At 37.9% G+C, this 27,085-nt stretch overlaps 1 protein-coding gene across 1 annotated transcript in view; it reads left to right on the top strand.

Annotated features, from left to right (window-relative positions):
• LOC122808516 (sorting nexin-19-like) overlaps window positions 1–27,085 on the top strand; it is a 501,608-nt gene that overhangs the window by 297,148 nt on the left and 177,375 nt on the right. The window contains exon 6 of the mRNA XM_044079471.1: window positions 4,701–4,810. Within this exon, the coding sequence (XP_043935406.1) occupies window positions 4,701–4,810 (110 nt within the window). The remainder of the gene's footprint in view (window positions 1–4,700; window positions 4,811–27,085) is intronic.

The following is a 27,085-nucleotide window of genomic DNA, read 5'->3' as shown; positions in this document are numbered from 1 at the left end:
TCATTTCTTCCTTTCATTATCAGTTCTTTGTTTTGCCTTTTGGCTGTTCTACAGCACTGAGGCATTTTACCAAATATCTAGCCCCATTCATAACCTTTTGCAGACTCCATGGTGCTTAAAGTTGTCCCTGTCTGGATGACCTAATTTAGGTACCCTCTTCACAAATTCTCAGGACTTAGAATTCATAATGATGCTTTTTTGCTGTGTGGACTTCACTCTCAGTCTACAATCCTGATTCTTTCTCAAGACCAGGATTTCTTGGGGTGCAAGATTCAGACCATTACTATGACAGCTTTTCTTCCTCCTCCCGAGGTCCTTTCTTTGACAGCTTTCTTTCAGTCCCCATTCTTTTGCAAGATACCTCAGCAAGTGAGTTTCTAAGAGCCCTGGGTTTCATAATATCCACTATTCCAATGGTACCCTTTGCCAGACTCCATATGAGGAAGTTCTGGTGGTAACTAAAGACAATTTGGTGACAGCATTCTCACCCTTGGAACTTTTTCATTACTCTCTTGCCTTAGGAAAGAATTTCTATGCTGGATCAACCAGACTTTTCTGAATCCAGGTCATCTATTTCAGGTACATTCTCCCACTCAGTAGCTGTTTACAGATGCTTCAGACCTAGCCTTGGGGGGGGGGGGGGGTTGTTCCAACCACATAAGAGTCTAGGGTGTGAGGTCGCCACAACAGCAAGGAAATTAAAGCTCTTATCTTGGTTGTTGAGACTCTGCATTATCTTTGGGCTCCAGGTCCACTCACAGTGTTCATAGAGAACACCACTGTCATGTGGTACATAAACAGTGAGGAACAAAGTCTTGGCGTCTTTGCAGACAAGCCCTAATAGTGTGGGATTTTGCCATCTGCCATCACTTGATTCTTGAGGCAGTCTGGATTCTCTCAGAGCATAATGTTGTAGACAGTAGCTGGTTCAGGGCAGATCCTAACAAGAGGAAGCATCAGAGAAGTTTTTCTGGACATTGTCCATCAGTGGAGTAGATCTTTTTGCCTTCCCTCAGACAGTCGACCTCCCAAGATCTGTTCTAGGTGCCAAGTCCTCTAGCTTAGAAACTGGGCGTCATGTTTTTTGTCTTGGAAAGGGATGTTCTCGTAAGCATTTCCCCCTCTTTCCCTGTTGCCAAAGGTCCTATATAAGATCATATGGGACAGGCCCAAAGTCTTGTTGGTAACTACCTGTTGACCTGATCAACATTGATTTCCCCTTCTTTTATACTTGGCCGAGGAGATCATCACAAGTTATTTCCACAGGGCAAGGGATGTCTAATTCACCCTCATCTTCTCACTCTACATTTGACTTCTCTGGTTGATGGGGTTTTGATTCCTTTTAGTCACTGGTTTTCTGAGTATGTGTTTCAAGTTTTGTATCAGGCCAGAAAACCCAAATATAAAATTTTATGTTGATTTTCTTCTTGGTGTCACATCAATGAACAGGACCCTCTTAGTGTGGATTCTTATTGTTTTTCTTTGTGTGAGTTGTTCAATTCTGATCTGGCATACTTTTCTGTTAAAGCTCATTCATCAACCATTTCTGCTTTTCTGACCCTGGATCTACCAGTCCGCTAGGTTTGAGGTTAAACGGTTCCTAAACGTCGTCCTTTATATTAGGCCTCAAAAAAATCCTCTGCCTCGGGATCTTAACTAGTTTCTCTTAAAAGTGATTCAGCCACCTTTTGAACCAGCAGCTTCTACTTCCTTAAAACCCTGTACCTAAAAAACTTTTTTTTGGCAGATATGACTTCTGCCAAAGGAATCTTTGAACTCCAGGCAGTTAATAGCAGTTATTCCTTTTCTGTCTTTTTCAGAGACAGGATGTCTCTTAGAACCAATCCTTCTTTTATGCCTAAAGTGATCAGTGATGTATATTTGAATTTACTCTTCATCTGTCTTCCTTATCCCCAAAATATTTAAAGGTTTCATGGGTAATTACTAGGCTAGCTACCCTTGAAGGCCTTAAAGTTCGTATCTGGATCGTATCTGGATCCTTTGTCCATCACCTGTCTCATTTTAGTTTTTCATTTATTCCATTTTAAGTCTAGTCAATTTCTCTTCAAAAGTGAGAATTAAACCCTGTACCATGCTTTTGTAAGGTAAACACCTCAATCGTTATGCCAACCCCCAAGTAGTGAAAGGATTCTTTATTTTTTGGATTTGCATAGACAGTTCAGGTATTATTTAGACAAGACTAAAGATTTTAGTAAATCTGAGCAACTTTTTCTTCTTCTTTTTAGAACAGTAAAGTGGGGTTCAGCAGTTTCTAAACAAACCGTTTCTTGATTAATTTCTAAAGCTATTTCCTTTTGTTTTCATTCTACTAGGGCAGTTGGTTCTTGAAGTTGTACCTATTTTGGAATCTCTTACTTGGTTTTATATGCATACTTTTACCAAGCACTACAGGCTGGATGTGATTTCTAAGGCCAGAGCAAGTTTTGCTAGGTCTGTTTTCTATGGATATTTGGAGGGCTTCTCTTCCCATCTGATACAAGCTACTGTAAGGAATACTGTAATGGTGACTAAGGAAGAACACAAGGCAGTTGTAAAGAACTTACTATAACAGTAAATGCCCTACTTATCACTGTTGCAGTATTCCATCTTTCCCCCCATTGGGTTTTTTCCTTCTTTTACATATATATATGTGTGTGTGCGTGTGTACCATATTTTCTTCCTTATCAACTGTACCCGGTCTCCTGGGGCAGTTAATTTCTTATCATTTGGCACTCGTACGTCACTTATGTAACTTACACCTTAGATGTAGGATATACTTCTGACATGTGGTGCTTGCTTGGAAAAGCCAATGCTTTGGTATGCTAGCTGGGCATAAGGTTATCCTGATAAGGATATCCTTATTGTAAGGCATACTACAACAGTGCTAAGTAGGACATCTGTTATGGTAAGTTCTTACACAGCTGTCCTTTTTTTAAAAAATTAAGGTTAGTCCTTCTTGAGTTTGGTCTGCTCTAAGTATATCATTTCATGCCAGAGTAACTTCCAGGGCTACTGAATAGCTCAGCATTGAGGTAGTCTGACACTTAAATATGGATAGAGGCATCCTGCTTTAATTGGAGAGAGGCATAAATGCTGGTTTCTGGTTTGCAGGTAGAATGATTTGAGTAGCTATGTAGTTAAGGTATTAAGTAGTTGTGCTGTTATTGGCTTGCTGGAGTGTTTTTCATTGTACCAAGTGTTTGTAGCATGGGTTGAGAACTACCTGTAGAGTTTTAGCTGCTATATACTGTAGGGTGTGTGAGAATATAAAATAGTGTTATAGTGAAGAGGAATCAACATACTGAGGATTTTTTTACTTGGTTGGTGTAGAGTTTAGTGGCAAATACTCAGATTGTTGAATTTTATTAAGTTTGTGTGTGTGTGTGTATATATATATATATATATATATATATATATATATATACATAAACTGAAAGTGGAATGTTGGTAATATCACTGCTGGTTATGCACGAATAACTTGGACATTAGCTACGGTAGTGTTCTATGTAGTAATGGGGCTTGGTTTAGACTAATGCGGAGTATTAAGTAAAGTGAGGTAGTTTTGTTGAACATAAGTATGTCATATTCTTACTAGCAATTGTTAAAAGATACTGTTCACAAGTAAGTTTTATTAGGGATTGTCACTGAGGTGCGAGATGGACAGTGTTAAACCACTGTTATATGTGCAAAGGAAACTAGTGGGTTTAGTCATTTATGTAGGAAGTATCTAGTGGTTTATTGTCTAAATGGCGGTTGTCAGATAAGTGCTGTAGAGGATGTGTGGTTAGGTAATTGTAAAAGTATTGTTTGGAAGGGGACACCAGGGGATGAGGGTGAGAGGGAAGCCAGTAGTGGGTAAGCAGCACAAGACAGTCTGTCATCACATGCATAGCGCTGAAGAAACTCATTCCGCCATTTGGTGAAATACAGCACTAAAAATAGTGACAGCATGAACTCTCTTTAGGTGAAATAATTTGTGTGAAAAAATAGAAGCACAGTGTATATTTCATTAATAACTCCAACCATTCTGTGACTTGGTCTGTTAAAACAGAAGGAAGCACTTAATTCCTTTTTTGAGCCCCACTCCCTTGTTAGACTAAAGGAGACTCCCCTATTGCATATTAGCAAAATGCCTAGAGAAGAGGGAGGAAGCAAAAATGCAGGAAAAGGAAGGAAAGAAGGTAAAATGAAGCCACATGGGTGGAATGGGGAAATCCGGAAAAGTAAATGTTAGTTTATATTAAATGTCTTATTTTCATGTGAGATGTAATATTCATCTCTGTTTAAAATAGATTTTTTATATTTTTTCCTAGCTGCAGTCAGACTGACAAAATGCTATTGCACTGTGTATAACGCATCATTGAATAATTAAAATACTTAAGGAACATGAAAACAAAGTAGACCACAACTGTTTGAACAGACAGCATGCTAATTCAAACTCGAAGGATGAAACATATAAAACAGACATTTTGCTTATTTTCTTGGAAGGAGCTACAGAGTCATGATTTCAGTTGATCTGGTAACAAGAAATGATCACTGGACTTTGTTGCTGTGAATTAGCTTGACCAATTGTCGCTGATGTATTTTATAATGTAAATATTTGCATATATTTCATATAGTAGGCTGAGCTTACTACAGAGTAAGAAGGCACTGTAATCTTTTAGTATGAGACATTGCACCATTTTGTCTCTTTTTAACAGCTATGGAAACATAAAGCAATGCATTTGAAACTGTTTCACCTAGTCTTAAAATTGAACAGTGAACTGTTATGTAACAGTAAAAGCAGAATAATTTATGAAGACTTGAGGAGGTAAGTGGAGGAAGCCACACAGAAGCAGTTCAAAGTCAAAAAGTTAAAAGTAAACTTTATTGTCGTTTAAGACTGCACATGTATAAACCTAAACGAAATTGCAAGTATCAGCTCACCATGAGAGTACAGAAGAAGCATAGGATACAACAAATACAACATTAAGACAAATCAAGTGAAGGAAGTAGAGACTAATGACTATGCCCCAAGAACATAAGAAAAAAGCTAACCCCACTATGTAGTCATATAAATACTGTACAGTATCAGCATGATAAGTAAGATTGGTTATTGCATATGAACTGAAATTGTCACTCTTTATGTATTATTACATAAAGCAAGTAACAGTCAATTGCACTTGAATGTAAATATATAACTAAGTAAGTAAATAAATATTGCATATTCTGAACAAAATACTTTTAAGTTAATTTGTTGTTGATGACGCTACGGCTGGTGTCCTATTTAGTAAGTGTCATCACCATTGGGTAGAAGCTGTTAATGAATCTGGAGGACAGGTTGTGAGGAAGTCATTAAGTATTTTGTGGGCTCTTTTAAGTCTCCTTGCTGTGAGTATGTCTTGGATTGATGGTAGACTGGTGCCCACAATTTTCTCCGCAATTCTCACCACACTCTGGCTTCTTCCTTTCAACTACTTTACAGTTTCCAAACCAAACAGTGAAATTACAGGTGAGAATGCTCTCAATAGCTCCTCTGTAGAAGGTGGAGAGAACAGTAAGTGGGAGCTTTTCTCTTTTGAGCCTTCTCAGAAAGTGAGCCTTTTTGACCAACTGACCAGTATTCACATTGCATGAGAGATCATCTGTAATGTGTACTCCTAGAAATGTTGTAGTTTTAACCCTTTCCACCTCTTCATCGTTAATCTTGAGCAATGAGTGGGCACTTGGCCTTTTCCTGAAGTCAGTGATGATTTCCTTTGTTTTATTGACAACAACCTAGGTTTTTTCTGTCGCACTTGTCGATCAGAGAGTTGACCTCCTCCCTGTATGCTCTTTCATCCCCTCCAGCAGAAGCCAAGACAAGGGATGGCCAGCCTTATGTAAAGTCACACAAGAATATGACTTTTTACAGTTTTTTCCCTTAATTTGCATGAATGCAGCTTTATAGCAATTGCATGTTGAAAATTCCTTTGCAAACAAAACATATTTTCTACAGTATGGAATGGAGAGTAGTAGGTTTTCCTTTGCTGGATAATTTCCTGTAACGTAGCTTCAGTGCCACCTATTTTTGGGAAGTGGAACTTAAAGCCTTCTGCAGTGTGGAATACTGTACTGGTAACTTGTATTGCAGCTTCAGTGCCACCCATTTATAGGGAGTGGAATCCTCCTAAAACTTGGAATCCTGTGCAGGATAAGTTCATGTAGTATAGCTTCAGTGCCAGATGTTTGTGCTGAGTGGAAGCCTTCTACAAAGTGGAATCCTCTGTTGGACAACTTCCTGTAGTGTAGTTTAACTTGCCTCCTATTCGTGAGTAGTAGGAACATATAAATGAAATAGAAGGTAAATATGAGTACTAGGCAGTGGAAAATGGCCAGGGTAAAATACCACAAGTGATCATGCAGTTAAAGCTAAGCTGTTAAATGAAATTTTAGAAACCTTGAACAGTGTACCAGCTAATATATATTGCAGAAAAAGTGCTTCTGTACAGCTGCTATGTGGATGATAGATTATATGATAGCATTCTAATCCAGTAATTGTAGAACAGGCAGACTAAAACAGGTGTTTACACTGACATATGAAACAGGCAGATGTAGTAATATGTCTCTACTACACAAAGTCTACAATAGGGTAGACAAGGTAGTGAAAGACAAGATTATAATAAAGGCTGCATCTTCATCAGGTAGAGTCTTCAAAAAAAGTTGCTTACTTGCTTGACCTAAGGCTGTTGGAAGGAAGCCAAATCATCAGAAGGAGGAGGAGGTGTTATGAATACTTCATAGAACCATCATGTTCAAGAACATAAGGGATTTACTTTTACTAGGAATTTAATTTGTAGGTGAGATAGCAGTCAACATGCAAATGTAAGTACCAAAAGAAAAGGAAAATAAAAATATTTGGGGGAAAAAAAAGAAATTACATTAATACATCACAAAGACAGAAATTTTATCAATAAATGTTCACAGTTGTTACAACCATTACTAGTATTAACATATTATAACTAAAATGTTTAACACAGCAAGAAAAATACAAAACTATGTACAACAGTGCTATAATCCTATAATGCATTTATTATATGTTCCATATTTTGGGGGAATATTCTTTTTTCAAATCTGTTAGTTCTTACAATCTCAGTAATACAGTGTCGTTAACTTATTCTTAATTTTGCTTATCTATGTCCCCTTATGCCTAATACTTTTTATCGTAAAATGTGGTCATGGCGTGTACCCCAGTACTGTAAGAAATAGAAATATTTACTTGTTTTGTTTGTAATCAATTTGTATGCTGTAATGTGGTTTATTGCCATTTTTGAAGCCATCCCATGTCATCAGTGTCTTGTCAAGCCAGTTTTGGGTGATGTATAATTTTATTAGAGAGAAGAAGGTAATTAATATGTGTAGTTTTTGCTTTGCTAAACTTGGAGGAGCTATATGCAGTATTGCGGATTCCCACAATAATGTGGATTTCTCATATTCCATTTTCTCTAGTCTGACTCTCAGTGAGCCCCATAGCATGTAAGTATGTTTACAGCTCCAAAAAATATGAATTAGATCCACTTCTTGAAATTAACGAGGACAGTTTTTGAGAGATTGACAAGTTAAAACCGTTTAGTATGACTGGTGTTAAGTATGCATTATTTGTAATCATAAGGGAGTGCATTTAATTGACTGAAGTTTGGGACATTTTTGTTCCAATATTTAGAGTATAGAATAGTGCTTTGATATTTAAGGGATACAATCAGCTTGTATGAATTTGTCATTTTCTTTCTTAGATTCAGCATATTCCATAATGTTTTACATTTGTTTATATGTTCTCATTCACTTCTGGATTTTCTTAAGCATTGTATAGATTTCTCTAATTTGTTTCAAGATTATTCTAGGGCTTTTAGGGAGGTTTAGAGCAATTGTCATATTTCCAGTTGATTGGTTCTTATGAGTGTATATATCCCTTATACTTTTTTCCTTATGGAGGGGATAATTGTTTAGATTAACCATATTATTGTTTAATCTAAGATTAGGGTTTAAGTGGATTGGTTGTAAGATTTTGAATGAGTCTGTTAAGTTGAGTGATTATTTTATGCAAGATTATTATTTTGTTTTTAAGAGACTTGTGTATTTTAACGTTTTTAAGGCTATTTTATTAAGGAAAGGAAGGGCTTTGGGATTAAATTTACAATTGTTTATATAATTGTACCATATTTGATCCAGGTAGGGCTCCATTCTTTGCTATGTGAGTTATATTCAAAGTGCAATTTCAATGCAATCGCAATAATTCTGTTTGAACTAATTATGTCATAATATAGCTTAAAATCTGGCAGTCCCAGTCCTCCCTTTTCTTTGGGGTATATTAATTTCTGGTACTTATTCTAACTGATTTGGGATGCCAAATGAACTTCGACAGACTTATATTTAGTCTTTTAAATAATTTATGTATTACTATATTAGAAGCATTGAATTGAAATAGTAACCTTGGCAGAATATTCATTTTTATGATGGCCACCTTTGATAAGAAGGGGAGTTTTATTTTGTTCCACGTTATGATATCCTGCTCAGTACTACTCCACAGTTTGATCAGGTTATTTTGGTAGAACAGTATCTGATCCTGTTGAAGGAATAAGTCCAGGTACTTTAATTGTCAAAGGAAAAATATACTTTAAAAATGATCAAAACACGGTAGGTTCAGGTTAAGGCACTTTAATCTTGCAGCAAGGAGACAAAAACGTGCTAATACAGAGTTTGTCTAACCAGAAACAGGAAATGCGTTCATTTTTATAGGTAATCAAATTAATCCTGTCCTACCATGCTGACGTAATGGATTACCACCTTTTGGTCATCATCTGCTGATCATCTTTCCCATGATTTTCTGCTGATTTAAACAGTTTTTATGTGAAACTTCCTGAGGAAAACAACATGGCCTTGGTTACTTTTAGTTAGATACTTGTTATGTTACATTCAAGATACTATAGCTAAATCAAACACAATGCTAGCAGTTCATTTCTCTAATAATCCTTTGTCTACCTTATCTCTAAACTATTGCAGCTGCAGAGGTTCCCATCCTCTGAACAAGGCTGTTTGTCTAGAATCATTACATTTATAAAATGGTATATTGTCTATTCATATGTTTCTGACCTAGCAGGTAAACACCTGCTTCTCAAGTACATTTCCACAAGGCATAAACAAGAATATTGCTGTGCTAGCAGTTACTAGGTCAGAGGGCAACTTGCAAGTTTCAGTAAGCATGCTGCAGTTTTAGTAAAGCATATTTTCAGTCCCATATGAAACTCAATTTATATAAATCACAGTGCATGAGAAATAGAATGAAAAGCATATTAAAAACACTTGATTATTAATTTGGCATTAAGCATACACATATTAATACATATTTTTCTAACATCTCCCTCCTGTTAATACTTTTTATTCTATTTTCAAAAAAAGGATAAACAGCTTGCTTCTTTTCATAACCTCTTCCATTTAGGATTTGCAGTTAAGAAAATCATTCAGTTTAAACTTTTATGAAAGTGTCTCGCATTCTAGCAGCTCTTCAAATTCAGTACTTTGATACATAGTCTCAGATACGGATATATCTATGAATTCCTTAATTAATTTCTTCATGCAGGGGATCCCGCAACAAATACAAACTCCTATTAGGAGTAAGCCTACCCCAATAGCAATCAATATGTTCATAAAGATGGAGCCCCACCCCCCAAAGGCATTCTGAAAAAACTCTGTCAGAGGGTTTGGGCCTGGTTTGGTCATGGCCGACACTTGCTGAATCACCTTGAGATGGTCGTTGATCTCATGCTGATGGTCAGGAATGAACGCACAGCACTCTTCTTTGATTAAAGCGCAAGTTCCGCCTCTCGCCGCTAGGGTGAAGTCAAGAGCCATTCGGTTTTGAAGCACTACAGTTTTCATGGCATTCAGTTCATCAGTTATCAGTTCAAGGGCAGAAAAAGTTGCATTACTCATTATTTCGAGAAGTTTGGACAGTTTTCGCAGCTCCCATATTGATTTGACTCCGCCATACATGGGTGATATACCTGCCCAGGATATAACAGCATTGCTCAAGTCCATGTGCACAAGTTTGGTTCCAACATTATGATGGTCTTTCCACCCTGCTTTGATTCGTCCCACTGGATTCTCAGGTTTCTTAACAGTCTTTTTGGTTACATCTCGAGTATTTCGAATACTCCCCTGAGGCAAAACTGCAGTGTGTCGGATGGCCGGAACCAGGTATCCCAAAAAACAACTGCCAGACCAATTCTCAGGTAACCATTTATATGCCTTTTTCCCACATACAAAATAACAGTCCTCTACCTTTGTCATTACTTTGTTACGAAATGACTGCCCTGCATGAAACATTTTCCTATCTATCACTGATAACTGTTTGAAAAGTACAAGATTGTGCTGTACCTGATCAAGAGTTTTATGCATAGATTTCAAAAATGAATCATAATCTGTGCTACAAGATCCACTCAAATCATTTGGTTTTCTATAACATTTGTACTGTACAGTAACATTGCATTTACTCCATCCAACTTGGATGGAGTCATTTTTATAAAAACATACAATTCCTTTTTGTGTCACAGGCAAATACAGTGCTACCTTATCTTGTGCTTTAATAGCGACTGTGTCAAAAAACAGATTTTCCCAGGTCTCATTGACTCCTAGGGGGATAGCGGTCATTAACAAACCCCCGTATGCTGTAGGTATGGCCGTACAGACCCAGCAGTTTGAAACTTTGAAAGTCTCTGCGTATACACGTGTAATTGCCTGATAAGTGTTGAAGTTCAGATGCCAGTCTATGTTTGGTTCATTACGTCTAATCAGTTCAACCTTTGTGGCAGGAAAAAAGTACGGCCACAGTAAAAAGAACAGTGTGATCAATATTGCAATAAAAACAATCATACAAGTTTTTTGAAGTTGCTCAGTGTCTCTACTCACTTTGTATCTGGCCATTTTGTTCTTGTTGTGCAACAGTAACAAAGTTTTTGTCCAGTTCAAAGTTTTTAACCAGTTTACAGTGCGTCAAATGAATGCAGGAAGCTCGCTCCACGATTTTGACTGCAGTGGGTGTTGACAGCAGTACCTGGTGCAGACCTTCCCACTTTGGAGAGCTCCAATTCTTCCGTTTCGTAATCTTCACCCAAACCCAGGTGCCGGGGGCTACTGGTGCTTCCGATTTCGGTTGCTCTTTATCTGAAACAGAATTTAACTGCAAAAGTTTGTTATTCAAAAATCTCCTCCTATATCCTGCAAGTGAACTGTCAGCCTCCTGTTCTGTAGACATGAGAGGTTTCCACTGAGGTGTATAATATGCCCTCCCAAACAAAGTTTCAAAAGGAGTTAATCCCTTTACATTTGGAACAGTTCTCATACTCAACAGTGCTAAAGGCAAACAGTGCACCCAATTTTTCTGTGTCTCTTCTATCAATTTCCTAAGTTTATTTTTCAGTACCCCATTATGCCTCTCTACTAGCCCTGCAGATTGATAGTGATATGCGCAGTGATTCTTTAATGATATTCCAAAATAACGACTGAGTTGTTGGATTGTTTGGTTCACGAAATGTGTCCCGTTATCACTATAAATCTTTTCCGGTATACCAAATCTGGGTATAATTTCTTTAACAAGGACCTTTGCAACTGTAGCTGCATCTGGATTTTTAGTTGGAAACGCTTCTACCTATTTGGAAAACATGTCTATAATGACAAGGCAATATTTCTTATTCTCGCATTTATTCAATTCTGTGAAGTCCATACAGATAGTATGGAACGGATATGGTAGTGTAGGAAAATTCCCTTGCTTAGGCTTCAATGCCCCTTGTGCATGATGCTTGTTACAAACATGGCATGCTGCACAAAAATTTTTTGTATAGTTTGTAAACCCATAGGTTGTAAACACTCGATTCACTAACTGTACCATCCCCCCTGTTGAGACATGGCTCTGCCCATGGCTCAACAACGCTGCATATCTAAACAAATTAGATGGCAAAATCAGTTTCTTTTCCTTGGAGATGTACAGTCCCTTTTCGAGGATTGCTCCTCGTTTTATCCACTTTTGTTTCTCAATATTTGTAGTAAGTGTCTGCATTGTTTTTAACATTTCTAAATCTAAAGTCTCTGAGGGTTGTAATTCCTCACTCAAAAGAAAAGTTTCTGTGGCTGAAGCTGCCTGCTTTGCAGCTGTATCAGCCCGTGCATTACCTTTTGAAATTCTATCCTGTTGTTTTGTGTGAGCTACGCATTTGCAAATAGCTACTTTTTTAGGTAACTGAATTGAATCTAACAAGTCTAAAATAAGTTGCGCATGATTAATCAGTTTACCAGTAGATGTTATCATTCCTCTATTTTTCCACTGTTGCGCAAAAACATGTACAGTAGAAAAAGCATACTGACTGTCAGTATAAATGTTCACTTTCTTACCTTTTTCTAAGGGGCATGCCCTTGTTAAGGCAATCAATTCTGCTGCTTGTGCAGATAAGTTGTGTGGTAAAGATCTTGCTTCTAAAGTTTCAGTATCAAACGACTGCATACCCCACTAGGTTCTGTCCTGTAGGACCCCTCCTGCACGAGCCATCCACATAGCATGTCACCTCGGCATCATCCAAGGGAACATCCGTAAGGTCTTGTCTAGGTAATGTCTTTTGCTCAATCTCCTGCAGGCAGCAGTGCGGTTTGCCATCTGCAGGGGTTGGAAGCAAAGTTGACGGATTCAAAGTTGTGCATCGTTCAATTGTCATATGAGGTTGGCTCAACAGAATGGTCATACAGGAAAGATGCCTAGCTGGAGAAAGAGATGCTACTTTTTCTTGCAGTAAAATAATTGCGACTGCATGAGGCACTCTCAATGTGAGAGGGTGGAATAATACTACTGAGGCTGAAGCCTGCACTGCCATTGCAGCTGCAACTACTGCTTGTACACAGTGGGGCAAAGACCGCGCCACTGGATCTAACTGTGATGAATAATAAGCTATGGGTCGTTGTTTGTCCCCATGTTGCTGTGTCAATACTGATGTCATATAACCTTGCTTACAATCTGCAGTTTGGATAAACTGCTTGTTATAGTTTGGTAATCCTAAAACTAAGGATGATGCTATCAATTGTTTCAGCTTACAGAAAGCTGCTTCTGTAATAAATCCTGTGCAGCCATCGTTTTTTTAAATATTAAATCAGCCAGTGGAGCAGATTCCAAAGCATAGTTTGGTATCCAACTCCGACAAAAATTAGTAGTTCCTAGGAAGGACATCATTTCCTTCTTGGTAGTTGGTCTAGGTGCTTGTAAAATTGCTGTTTTTCTGTCTTCATCTAATATTCTACTTTCTTTGGATATTACATATCCTAAGTATTTAACTTGTTTTCTCCAAAGCTGTAACTTGTCTTTGTTTACTTTGTGACCTTGAGTAGCTAAATATTGTAACAAAGCTATCGTGTCTTCTTTGCATTCTTGCTGGGTGGGGGCTGCCAGCAGAATGTCATCTACATAAAGTAGAATCTGACTACCTTTCGGTGGGATAAATCCCGCCAGGTTGCTTGTCATTTCCTGTGCAAATATTGTTGGACTTTCACAATATCCCTGTGGTAATCTAGTATATGTGTACCGCTTTCCCTAAAATGTAAATGCAAACCAATATTGGCTGTCAGGGTGTATCGGTATCGAGAAAAATGCATTACTTATGTCTACCACTGAAAAATATTTCTGTTCTGGCTTTAAATCATTTAGTAAGGTGAGTGGATCTGGCACCGTTGGTGCCCTGGGTATAACTGCATTGTTCACTGCTTTTAAGTCTTGGACCATACGCCATTCCCCGTTTGCTTTCTTGACAGGAATTAAAGGTGTGTTACATGGTGAATCAGGAGATTCTATTAAAAGTCCTTCCTTAAGTAAGGCTACTATAATAGGTTTGATTCCTACCTCTGCATCCTTTCTCAAGGGATACTGTCTTTTCTGGGGCCTAAAAGCTGACTTTGGCGTTATGGTAACTGGTCCTGCTGTTCGTATAAGTCCTACATCTGATTTCCCTGCTGACCAGAGAATGTCTGGTATGTCTCGCAAGGCTTTTTCCTCTTCTTCCAATAAGAGTAATACTCAGCTATTCTCACTAGCCTGTGAGTGTACAGCTGGGTGTGTCTGTGTAGTCCAGTTCAATTTCTGTTTCTGTACTCCTTGTTCTGAGAGCTCTAATTCTGTCTGCTTTTCCCACCTCGTGACTTTTTCACCTAAGTCTGCCCATTTTAAAGTGTTATTCTTAGTCAAACTAACATGGGGCAGTCGATTAGATTTGTAAAGTGCTAAAAATTCCTGGGGCAATGAACAGCTTGCTACACTGTTCCCTTCTGCATCCCAGTACAAGTTTCGCAATACTAGCCTGTTTGCATGGTTTTGAAACAATTCTTGTTCATAATCTTTATCAGGTCCTGGTCTATTACAGTAATATAGACTACAATGCAACAAATGCTGTTTGTCAATGTCGGGGGAGGGGAACTTGCTGATGGCTACGTTCATTAGTTCTTCAGTTACTGCCCCTGGACCAGTCGTAACCAAGTCCTGGCTATACCAATAATACATTTCACCCTCCGTTCGCACTACAAGTGTGTCCATTTGTCGCTGTGCTTCCATACTCTGCATGGTTGGAACTACGGCTATGCCAAATATCTGCATCAAATCTCTACCCAAAAGATTCACTGGGCATTTTGCAGAAACTACAATTTTACTTTTCTGAGTCATCCCTGAAACGGGATCTATTATCGTAATGTCACGGGAGAGTGGCTCCCGATACAGCTGTCCATTAGCTGCTTTCACTATTATATAATCTGGTGATTCTGTATCTTCCGGTAGTTTGGAAGGGTGTATTAGGGTGCGTGAAGCCCCTGAGTGTCACAAAAATGTAACTTCCCTCCCCTCCACCAGAAGCGTCACTTCCGGTTTCATGTCTGCTAAGTAAAGTTCTAAGCTCAAAAGAGCTAGGTCTAAAATTTCATTTTCTTCTACGTCTGTGTATTCATATACATCCTCTACCCCTTGTGTCACATCCTCTTCTCCTGCTATCACATTTACACTTACCTTTCCCTGCTCACTCTCATCTAATGATTCCTGACTATCATATAGTCATTCCTCATCCTCCTTATTTTCTGTAGTCGCCTTCTTGTTTAGCCTGCAATCCCTTGCTAAATGTCCTTTTTTCCCGCACTTAAAACACTCACCCTTTTTCTTCCTTTCCTCGAAATCTTCTGATCGTTTGTCAGATTGTTTATTTCCCTGGGTATTTTTCTTACCCTTTTTCCCAGTTTGTACTACAAATACTTCTGACCCATCTTCTGCTGAAAATACTTGGGTTTTCTTTTTCTAAATGTCTTTCTGCATGTCTAGCATATTCAAGTAATGGCTGTAATCTACTTGTTCGATGATCTACCATATGCTTCGTAATAAAGCTACTAATGGGAGTTATACTACCCTTCAAGAATGCATTCTTTAACTGTTGTTCATATGAAGAATCTTGTGTCTGGTTTTCTGGTATTTGCATTCCGCAGTGATTATTAAAACACTCTAACAGTCTAGCATAATATCTATCAACTGTTTCACCTTCCTGTTGAATGCATTGATTAATGCAAGTCCAATCAGCCCTAGGCTTCCACTTTTCAGAGATTCGGTCTGTTAGACCTTTTACTCTACCATCCAGTTCTGCATCAGTATGTGGGAGTGGTCTAAGTTGTGCATCACAAGGATTCCAGTTGCCACTAATGATGTGCCAATCTGGACCCACAATTTGTCTAACTACTTTTTCTACTTCCTCTCCATTCAAATTGTAACTTAATCTCATACCCTGTAAGTCTTCTAAAAATTTTCTAAAATTCACTTTTGGGTGGGAATACCTTCTGTGGCTTTCCAGATATCTTCCGATGTCCACGGTCTATAAACTAAAAGAGTCGGATCTTGTCCTGACTGTCCTGCTTGAGGATTCGGTACTTCTGAGTGGACATATCTCTTCTTCGCTCATAGCTTGTGATGCTCTATTTAATTCATTTAATTCAATTTCCCTCCTCAAGTCGCGCGTTCGAGACCTGGTCTCGATGGGATCCCTGACAAACGGTTGTGCTTTTGCAGGGACAGCTGGGTATAGCAGAGGTGGATCAGCTCATCCACTCGCTTCATATTCTGGTAACGGAAGTGGAGGGGGCAAAAGAGGGGCCATTGCTATCACTAAATTATTGTCTTCTTTATCTAAAAACATTGTTTTTGAATTTTTAATTCTTTGCTCCCTACAATTTGCTTCCTCAAGCCACCTGTGCGCCTGTGGGACTCCTAATTCTCTGCTTTTTTAACTGACCTTTCGCGTCTATTTTTAACTGTTTTACAAGTTTCATAAGTGCAAGTTTATCTAAATTACCCTTGAATTTGTACTTATCGACCCATTTGGTATAATATTTAATATTATCGGCACGCTGTAATTGCATATACTTCGCGTCTTCAGTTAGGGGCGTGTCCCGGGAACTTTTTGTGCACTGATTTCCCATTGGTGTCTTAGCTAAGCTGTAAATTGTTACGTAACCCTTTCTATCACATGGTACCACAAGTCTACACCTTTTTCACAGTTTATCTAGAATAACTGTCTACCTATTCTGTTTCCCTGATCTATGACAAAAAACAGTAACCCCCTTTTCTGTCCCTAATTTGCATAGGCAAATTTACCTGACAAAAAAAACAGTTCTGTAACTAGTCCCTGATCTTGAAACAGAAATAAGGTAATTCCTCCTTACCTGACCCTCCGTGAGTTGATCCACCAGATCGTTGACTCGTCCTCCAATCCCAGATCAGAAACAGTGGCTGGCCTCTTTCGAACGACAATTCAGTCGGTGGTCTTTCAAAACAGAAGAGCCGATTTGGCCTCTTCTCCGTACGGATGCATGCCACCGGGCCCAGTTCTGACCTAGGTCCAGAGCGAGAGATACGTATTCCGGCTCGAAGGACCAATCTGTCTAAGGAAAAATATACTTTAAAAATGATGAAAACCACGGTAGGTTCAGGTTAAGGCACTTTAATCTTGCAGCAAGGAGACAAAAACGTGCTAATACAGAGTTTGTCTAACCAGAAACAGGAAATGCATTCATTTTTATAGGTTATCAAATTATTCCTGTCCTACCATGCTGACGTAACGGATTACCACCTTTTGGTCATCATCTGCTGACCATCTTTCCCATGATTTTCTGCTGATTTAAACAATTTTTATGTGAAACCTCCTGAGGAAAACAACATGGCCTTGGTTACTTTCAGTTAGATACTTATGTTACATTCAAGATACTATAGCTAAATCAAACACAATGCTAGCAGTTCATTTCTCTAATAATCCTTTGTCTACCTTATCTCTAAACTATTGCAGCTGCAGAGGTTCCCATCCTCTGAACAAGGCTGTTTGTCTAGAATGATTACATTTATAAAATGGTATATTGTCTATTCATATGTTTCTGACCTAGCAGATAAACACCTGCTTCTCAAGTACATTTCCACAAGGCATAAACAAGAATATTGCTGTGCTAGCAGTTACTAGGTCAGAGGGCAACTTGCAAGTTTCAGTAAGCATGCTGCAGTTTTAGTAAAGCTTATTTTCAGTCCCATATGAAACTCAATTTATATAAATCACAGTGCATGAGAAATAGAATGAAAAGCATATTAAAAACACTTGATTATTAATTTGGCATTAAGCATACACATATTAATACATATATTTCTAACATCTATGAATAGTTAAGTTTTATTTAATTTATTGGTAAGTATTTAGTTAAATGTTCTGTTCGGTTTATAGGGAAAATTGTGGATTTCTTGGGATTCAGTTTATAGTTAGATTTTTAAAATAATTTGATAGAATTTAATATTTTCTTTAAATCTGTGTTGGGGAATGTAAAGTATAGCGTTAGGTCATCTGCAAACGCTGTTAATACAATTTTATTATTATATAATTATGGGATTCTATGATAGGTTTTTTTGTATTATAAGTAAGAATAGAGGTTCTGTGTATAAATTAAGTATGGAGACAGTGGGCATCCTTGTCTAGCTCCGTTAACATTTTTTATTGGTGAGGAGTTTATCTTATTTACATATAATGTGTGTGCATCTTTATAAAGAATTTTAACTATTTTTATGAAATTTTGAGATATTCAAAAATGTGGCATATTGAGAATAAGAAACATAATTAAGCCTGTCAAAAGCTTTAAGTGCATCAATTGCAAGTGAATGTATTGAATTATTATATTGTTTAGATAGTTGTATCTAATGTTAATGTATTATCCCAGGCTTGTCTGCTTTGTATAAAACCTGATTCGCTTGGTGTCACTGTCTTTGACATTATATTTTTTAATCTGTTTGCCAATATTTCCCCCAATATTTTGATATCCAGATTAATCAAGGTAATTGGCCTGTAAATCCATGGGTTTTTATTATCAGAATTCTCTGTGGGTAGAAAAATTGTCTTGGAGTTATTCAGGTACAAGTCTGGGATACCATTATCTTTTATATAATTATACAGGTATAAAAGAAGTTTTGATATTTTTTGACCAAAGATTTTATAAAACTCTGGAGTATTACTGTCTGGGCCTGGGGCATTATTTGTTTTAAGATTATTTATTGCTATTAAAATGTCTTTTTGTGTGAATGGTGCCATGAGAAGAACTTGTTGACTTTGGTTTAATTTTAGGAAGTCTATCTGATTTAAAAATTTTGTCTTTTTCAAGATCTGCTACTGTAAGATTTTTGCAGGCCGTACAATTCGGAGTATAGGTCTTTGAAGATTTTTATAATTTCTTCATTTGTGTGGTGGGATTTCCGTTGATATGTTAATTTGGTTATAAGGGGAGCTGTTTGATTTATATATATTATTCTCGCTAACATTTTTGAAGGACTTTGTGCCCATTCCGAGTATTTGACTAATGTTTTCATGCCTTTAAATGAGTATTGCACTGCATGCAATAGATAAAGTTCATTTTGGAGGTTGTTTAACTGACTTTCCAAGTCTAGATTAAAATTTTCGTGTAGTTCTTCTAAATTATTTATTTTCTGTTTTATTACCTTTATTTTATCTAGCTTCTTGTAATATATTACTTTTTATTAGAATTCCTCTCATATGAGCTTTACCTACAGCCCACTGGATATCATATGGAATTTGGGTGTTGGATATATTATTCTCTGGTTCGTCTAGTAGGTTATTTCTTATAGAATGTCCTCCTTTTTGGATTTAGAGTCCAGCTATATTCTCTTTTTTTAAAGTCACTAGACCGGGCTAATTGTAATGTAATTTTAGGGTGATCTGAGAAATATCTGGGCTCTGTTTACTGGTTTATGTCAGCTCTTAAAAGTATTTCTGAGATTAAAAAGAAATCTAATCTAGCCCATGATTTTTAACATTGGGAATAATATGTAAACTTTTCCACTGGTGTGTTTTGAAAGTTGAAAGGATCGAACAAGTTAAAATTTGTTTTTAAATCCTGACTCGCTGTAGAAGCTTGAGTATTATAAGATTTACTTCTACTTGTTCATTCTGTCATGGGATCCGCTACAGAGTTCCTATCACCCCCTATTGTATGAAAACAATTCGGGAATAGATTTAATATTTTAAATATTATCATTATAAATTCTTGTTTTTACAGGGACTGTATATATTCAAAAATAACACTAGTTTATCCAAGAAAGAGTTTTTGGCAATAAAGTAACACCACCTTACCTATTTATCTGTATTATACTCAAAAATAGTGTCTTTAAATGTATTTTTGATAGTAATTGCCATCCCTGCTTTGTTAGTTTTATTTCCTGATGTTATACTTATTTTGATCCATTTTTTCTCCTTCTCCTCTGTGTTCAATGCTCGTCTAACATATGCGTCTCCTGAATGAATATTATTTTGGCCATTGATTTATTTATTAAATGGAAAAATAATTTTCTTTTCTTTTTCATTTGTATCCCTTTAGCATTCCATATGTCTATTGTCCACATTTTAGTTTGTGTTGAGTCATTATTTCCTTGTACCACTGAATCCTGCCTTCTAGACATAGTCATTTTTCTTGGTTTATAGCACTTAACTCTTCCTGTCCTAGTCATGTGCCTAACCACATTCCCTCTTTGCTAAGAAGAGATTAGCAATATAAAATTTAGAAGTAAATGCATATTTTCATAGTGAGAAACATGAAACTGTTTATCCTCTCTACTCATTCACTTTTTAACAAACTTTTTAACACTAAAAATACCAATTATGTATACTATATAGGTTAACTAAGTCTAGCATAGCTTTCTCCTATTCACCTAAATTTATTTACCCCATAGCTCCCCTTCAGTATGTCAAAGTTTGTTGTATAACCATTGCTAGGTCAAAATAACATTGCTTAGACTCTAATACACTTCAGTAGTCAAACATGTTTAATCATTTCTCTAACTTTGAGATATTCAAAACATAGCTCATCAAACACACTTTGAGATTTCATTCAGTATATAATCCAACAGTGTAGGATACTTATTTACTTTAGTACAGCTTACATTGTTTATTTAATTATTAAACTTATTATTCTACTTAATCATTGTATATATTTCAAGCTTTTGTAATTGGTTGACGTGTAGCTTTGCTGTTCTTTGTGCACCATTTTGTACGGTTGGGTGCATACATCTTCCTTTTTTGCTTAAACTATTTACTAATATCTTGGTAAATTTATCTATTAAATCATTTCTGGCATAAAATTGCAGGTTCATGAAAAGATCCAATGCCCTTTACAGTTAATATGACCATTTATATATATAGTTCCTATTTTTAATGAGGACATAGGGTCGAGTCCCATGTACTGTGTGTTCAGTTCTGCCATTTCACTGTGCAGGAACTTCAGTGAAATTTCTTTTACCTGTTACTTGCTTCTTGTTTTATGTCTTTTTTGGGGTTTCTCTTCCATTAATACATTTTTTTTTAACTTTCCACTGGCTCAAATGCTTTGGATCTCCCTCACATGTTCATGTTTTGTTTTTTTCTTTTTCCGTTTGATTTTAAACTATCTTTGGTGGTATATATTTATATAGGAAGTTCCTTTTTAGGAAGAAGCAGGAAGTATTGTAGTAAATAGATTCCGATTGGGTGTTAAGTCTTTTTGAGCTTCAGTGTAATTCACTCTTCACATATTTCTCGCTCTGCCATCTAGGTAACGTTACTTTTAGTAGTCGTTATATTTATTATTTTATCTTTAGTTTTTTTTTTTTTTAATTTTCAGTTTTTGTGTTTATTTTTCGCTTACAGGTTTTATTTCTCTGGTTTGATTAATTTCTCTTAAGGTTTATAAGCACTTCATTGAACGTCATCATAAAAGCTTCTTTCATTTTCCTTGTGCTAGAAAACTAAAGTATTAAGATTTCTCATTAGAAATTTGATCTTTTTGGATATTAAATCTGCATGTAATGGTGACATTTGTTATTCTTATTTGATCTGGATGGGACGGTCTTGTGCGAATGTAATTTTATTTCCATTCCAGGGTATACTCTGATTTAAAAAAAAAAAAAAAAAAAAAGTTTTGTAAACATCTTGATAGTTTAGGAATTTCACATATATTTGTCTTCGCTTGTCAAGTGTCTGTGTTGGCGTTATTGCTCAATGCGCTTTTTCGATCACAATATCGCTTCCATTGTGTTTTCCAGCAAGCAACCCAGGATTAGGTGAATTGTCTTGATCAGTTTTGGTTGATCATATTTTTCAGGCACTCCTCTTATTAGTATATTGTTCCTCCGGCTTCTGGATTCCAGGTATACTATTTTTTGTTGGACGTCTTGGATGTGTTTAACATTTGATTTATTATCCTTTTTCAGTTGGTCAGTTTTGATCTCGTTTTCTGTTACTTTTTCTTCTGTTTTTTTTTCATCCTGTTTGCTATTTGATATATTGCCTCTGCAAATGTAAGCTGGTCAGAGAATTTTTGAATGACCATTTGCAGAGGCTGCAGTGGTGTTTTTAGATCTTCCAGGACAGGACTTTGTTCCTTTTTCATTTTATTAGGTGCTTTTGGTATTTCTTGTTTCCCCATTCTTGGTCTTTTTATAATGGTTTCTTTTTCTGGCATCATTGCAGTTGAATACTTTGTTTTAGATGTTTGTGTGTCCATATTTTCTGTTTCTGCAGACATCTTGCTGTTTTATTTGTAGTATACTCCGGTCTGTTGTACTCCCTCATGGCAGCACTCCTGAAATTCAGATAGTGTTTATCCTTTTTTTCAGCAAGCTTAGTTAATTTTTCTTCACAGAATGTAAGTCAGTAGAAGGTATTTTCTTTCTCAAGTTTGCCCTTTTTAGTACCTGTGTTTTTTTCTGAGTCTTGACTATTTTATCTTAAAATTTTTGTGGAGCTATGACAGTAAGGTGCTCACAAGCTCGCAGCCATCTTTGTTCCCCAGCAAGGATTTTATTTCTGTATATTTATATATGAGGTGGTATGCTCATACTAGTCAATTCTTTTCTACAGCTGTCTCATTAGCTAAGTTAGGCAAGGGTGACTGGGATTCATTTACTAGGTTTGGAACTATAGGAGCCAGGCATGGGGGGATGACTCATGTGCCACAACTGATGGGTTTGGGAAGGCTGTGCACTATGGAGCACACATAGCCAGTGCAGTTTCTCATTAGAGACTGGGAAAACCACCACCTGTACTTTCTGGGGTGGGGCGAGTCTACTTGGAGTAAAAAATGGCAATTAGGGTGGCCTCCACAGTAAGCTCATTGAAGAATTCCCCAACCCCCATGCCTTGTCAGTTGCATACAGGGGGGAAAAAGCACAAGCAAGAAGACAGTCCATTGGTCAGGAGATAGCTCATCAGTAAGCAATAGGGCAAAAAAGTAAACAGAGATGGTAGTCCTGTCCAGCCATGGTGGTGGAATCTATCTTCTGAATAATTCTGCAGGAGTTAAGTCCAGTGCTGAACCTTTTTGCTGGATAACACAATTTTTCAATAGATAATGATGTAGCAAGGAAACCTTACAAAGTAGGATGGGAAGTGAGTGCCTTCACATGAACAGATCTGCTTTATACTTTTCCCATTTTCTGTTGTAACAAGGATCTTGATAAAAGTGAGAAAAGATAAAAGCTGAGTTTATTGTAGCTCTTCTGTAGGCAAAGACAGCCATGGCACTTCCAGATTAAACAGCAAAGCAGGAAAGGCAGTCCTTTTACCACAGTTTTAGGTTCATAGATGTATACTAAACTAATGACCACCAGGCCTTTAATAAGCTTAGCCTCAGTCAAGCATGCACACGTGCAGCTGGTCTAACTGTCCAGCTTCCTTGGTTCTGGGCATGTACTATCAGCATATCAGCTGAGGGAGTTGGACATTCTAGATTGTGTCACGTAATTGTCCACAGATATGCCTTCACAAGAGGAATCCATGTTTTTGGAACTGGCTCTACTACATCCTGGGTGGTCCCTTCCCGATGCCCTTATTGACCTAGTGTCTTAGTGAGCCTGGAAGGAGTCTGATACAACAGAGCCCATGCTAAAGAAATCTGACAGTATTCTGGCGGCTCTGAAAGACGGACTTCATTGGAGTAAGGATCTCCTATGGATGCCTTGGTCGTAGCGTCATCCACAAAGAAGAAACTCTCAGAGGAAGAGTTCATCTGTCCATCCACCTAACAGGGAGTCCAGGACTTTGGACAGATTTGGGAAATGGACATATGATTCATTGACCTTTTCCTTGAGAGCACTGAACTACACAGTCCATATTTCTTGGTTCCAAAGAGAACTGACCAAAGCGATTGCAAGTTATTTTTCAGGTAACTTGCCAACAGATATCCAGAAGTAGATTTGAATGTGTCCATGTGTTTGTTTTCAAATACAGCTGATGGGATAACTAGAGCAGCAGATACAGATATAGCCTTATGCTGCCATGCGTGGATGCAGTTTTGTGATTTTTCAGAGGAATTTTTGATGTCCTTCATCATTGCTCCTTTTGATGGTACTACATTGTTTGGCCCGAAAGTTAAGGACAGACTGAGATGCAAACAAGATGGTAAGACTTTCAACCATTGGAATCCATTTTTCCACTCCTCGTAGAATCTTCTCCAGAAATCAATGAGGAGAGAAGAAGATGTGGTTCCAAAATTCACAAGGTCCTACCCAGGATGCTTCTTCAGACAGTCCTCCCAATGGCAGAGGTAGAGAAGGTGGTATTTTCAAGGAGTTTGCCCAAGAGGCAGAAGCAGACTGTAGAACTAAGCATTTCATGGACCTTTTTCCGAGAATTCCTTCCAGTGCTCTTGAAGAGTTGCCTGACTGCCACACTGGATGCAATTAGGAGGTGCCTATCCCTGCACACTCAAACCTGGTGGGCCATCACTTCAGATTCTTGGGCGTTAAGGATAACAACCAGAGGATACTCAGTACCATTTCTAACAATGCCTCAAAGTCAAGGATTCCCTTAGTACCACCCAATATGGTGTAATCTGCAGCAGCAGACGTAGACAAGCTGTTTGATGGGACCTGCTGGATGACTGTCTTTTCAGACTACATAGGATCCGGTGTCTACTCCAGATACTTTTCAGTTCCAAAAAGTGACAGGGGATCTAAGTAACGTAAAGCAATATGTGGAACACAAAATTCCAGATGTTCATGGTTCAGTCCGTTTTGCCTCTGCTCAAAAAGGGCAACTGGATGTGCTCCATCAATATCCAGAATGCCTATTACCACGCAGAGATACAAAGACATTGCAGGAGATTTATCCAATTCTGTCTGGGAGCCAATCATTTTCAATTTAGAGCTGTGCCCTTTGGACTCACTACATCCCCCAGTGTTTACTATATGCATTGCAACAGTAACAGCTTACTTCAGACTGCAAGGGTTCCAGGTGTTCCCAGACTTGAACGATCAGCTCCTCACCACTTCGAACAAGGATCTACTAATTCTCCAAAAGGACCTCTTAACTCCAAATACTTCACCTTCTGGGGATTACGGTGAACAGACAGAAGAGCAGTTTGCTCCTGACTCAGAAGTTTGAGTTTATCAAATGCTACCTAAATGCCACAGCTCAGATAGCCATTTCACCTCTGCACAGGATTAATTCCATCCGTCAAGATGCCTCACAAGTAATAGACAGTCTGTTCCCTCCTGCACGCTTAATTCTGAAACTTCTAGGGCTGGTTGCTTCAGCTTCATTCTTGTTCCTATGTCCAGATTCTATGTGAGAGTTCTGGAGTGGACTCTGTCTGGTGGTGTCAGTATTGTTATCCCCTCAACAATCCAGTCAAGTTAACTTCAGTATGTAGAACCCACATAACATGGTGGATCACGTTATCAACACTGACAACAAGTTATCCATTTTCTCCACTCTCCTCTTTGGCAGTAGTTACCTTGGATGCTTCCCTTTTAGGTTGGAGGGCATTATGAGGGGAAGACTGTTCAAAGTACATTGACACCCTTAGAGACCAATCTTCACATTAATATTTTGGAAGTTAGAACAGTCCTTTTGGCATTGCAGGCATTTCAGGACTCTCTTCCAGTTGGTGTGATTGCAGTCCAGAGAATCATGTCATTGGTCAGGTACATAAACAAACTGGGGGAACCAGATCCTACCCACTGTCGGGAGGACATGGGAGTTTGGCAATGGACAATGTCTTCTCATTTCTATCCGATGGCAATGCACATCCCAGGAACTTCCAATGTAGTAGGCAATAAAGTGCGCAGGCACATTCTTTTGATGAGTGGTCCCTCAGTATTTCAGTGGCGAATTAATTCTTCAGTTGCTGGGGGCCAACCATTTTGCAACCTATTTGCGTCCTACCTGAACAACAAATGCAGCAGTTGCATTGCCTTGATCCCTCCAGAGGAGAAGTCACTGTGAAGGACACACTGATTTAAAGTTGGCCTCCAGGTCTCCTATATGTTTTCTATACATTTGCTGTAATTAACAAAATTCATTCGGTAGTGGTGCTGCAGGGCACGGTAGTGTTGCTGCGGTAGCGTTGTCACCTTACAGCAAGACGTTGTCCTGTTCGATTCTCAGCTAGAGCGTCTTCTGTGTGGCAACATGCATGAATGGGCGTACCTTCATTGAAGGTTGTGCGTCAGGGCTGGTAACTCGGCACGTAAAAATCCACTACCAAACATTAGCGGACAGGATTTCCGCTGTGGCGACCCCTAACCGGGATAAGCCGAAAGACACAACAACAACAAAATTCATTCAGAACGCCAGAAAGGTCAAGGCCAAAGTGATAGTCATTTCCACATATTCACCTCAACATGTTAGATTCTCATATCCTTGGTCTCAACTGCTCAGTTCACCCTGGACTCTGGCTCACAGGCCAGATCTGATCTCTCATCCTTCTGGGCATCCTGTACTGGACCTATACTTCATAAAATGAACTGCCTGGTTACTCCAGTTTTAGCAATGGCCAGGGACAGCAGGTTTACAAAAAATGTTGTTCATATTCTTTCTGCTTCACAAAATCTAGTACCAGAAAAATGTATTAAAGTAAATGGAAAATATTTTTCTTTCCTGGCTATGGGGAAAGGTTTGGACCCTTTCTCAGCTCCCCTTCCTTCTGTTCTAGAATTCCTGTCTGAGTTATTCCAATAAGGTTCTAGTTTTTCAACAATCAATGTATAACTGGCTGCCATTGCCAATTTTCACATAGGCCTTAAAGAGACTCGTATAGCTTCGCCTCCAGTTTGAGTTCCTGTCATTCCAAGGGATGTCACAGTGATGCTTCAGACTATCACACAGTCCCCTTTAAACCATCAGGTTCAGTGGATCTTAAGTTCTTGACATGGAAAATAATTCTTGTGCTGGCAGTCACTTCTGCTAAGAGGATTTCAGAATGTGAAACTGTTTCATGTAAACCACCTTATTTGATTGTTCATAAGGACAGGGTTTTTCTAAAACCAAATTCATCTTTCTTCCCTTAAGTGACATCAAAGTCCAATATAAATCAGATAATCAGTTTGCCTGTATTCTTTCCAAAATATTCTAATAAAGGAGACTGTGCATTACATTTACTTGATGTTCATAGACAACTTAAATTTTATTTATTTAGAACTAAGAACTGCAGGAAATCAGCTCAGTTATTCATTGTATTCTGAAAATCTAACCTGGGGAAAGGAGTTTCCAAACTC

Source organism: Protopterus annectens, chromosome 8.part0 (genome assembly GCF_019279795.1).
Source record: "Protopterus annectens isolate FY-2018-M chromosome 8.part0, PAN1.0, whole genome shotgun sequence".
In the NCBI taxonomy this organism is placed as follows: Eukaryota; Metazoa; Chordata; order Ceratodontiformes; family Protopteridae; genus Protopterus; species Protopterus annectens.
The sequence above is the reverse complement of the archived record's forward strand: the minus strand, read 5'-3'. Positions and strand labels throughout refer to the sequence as shown.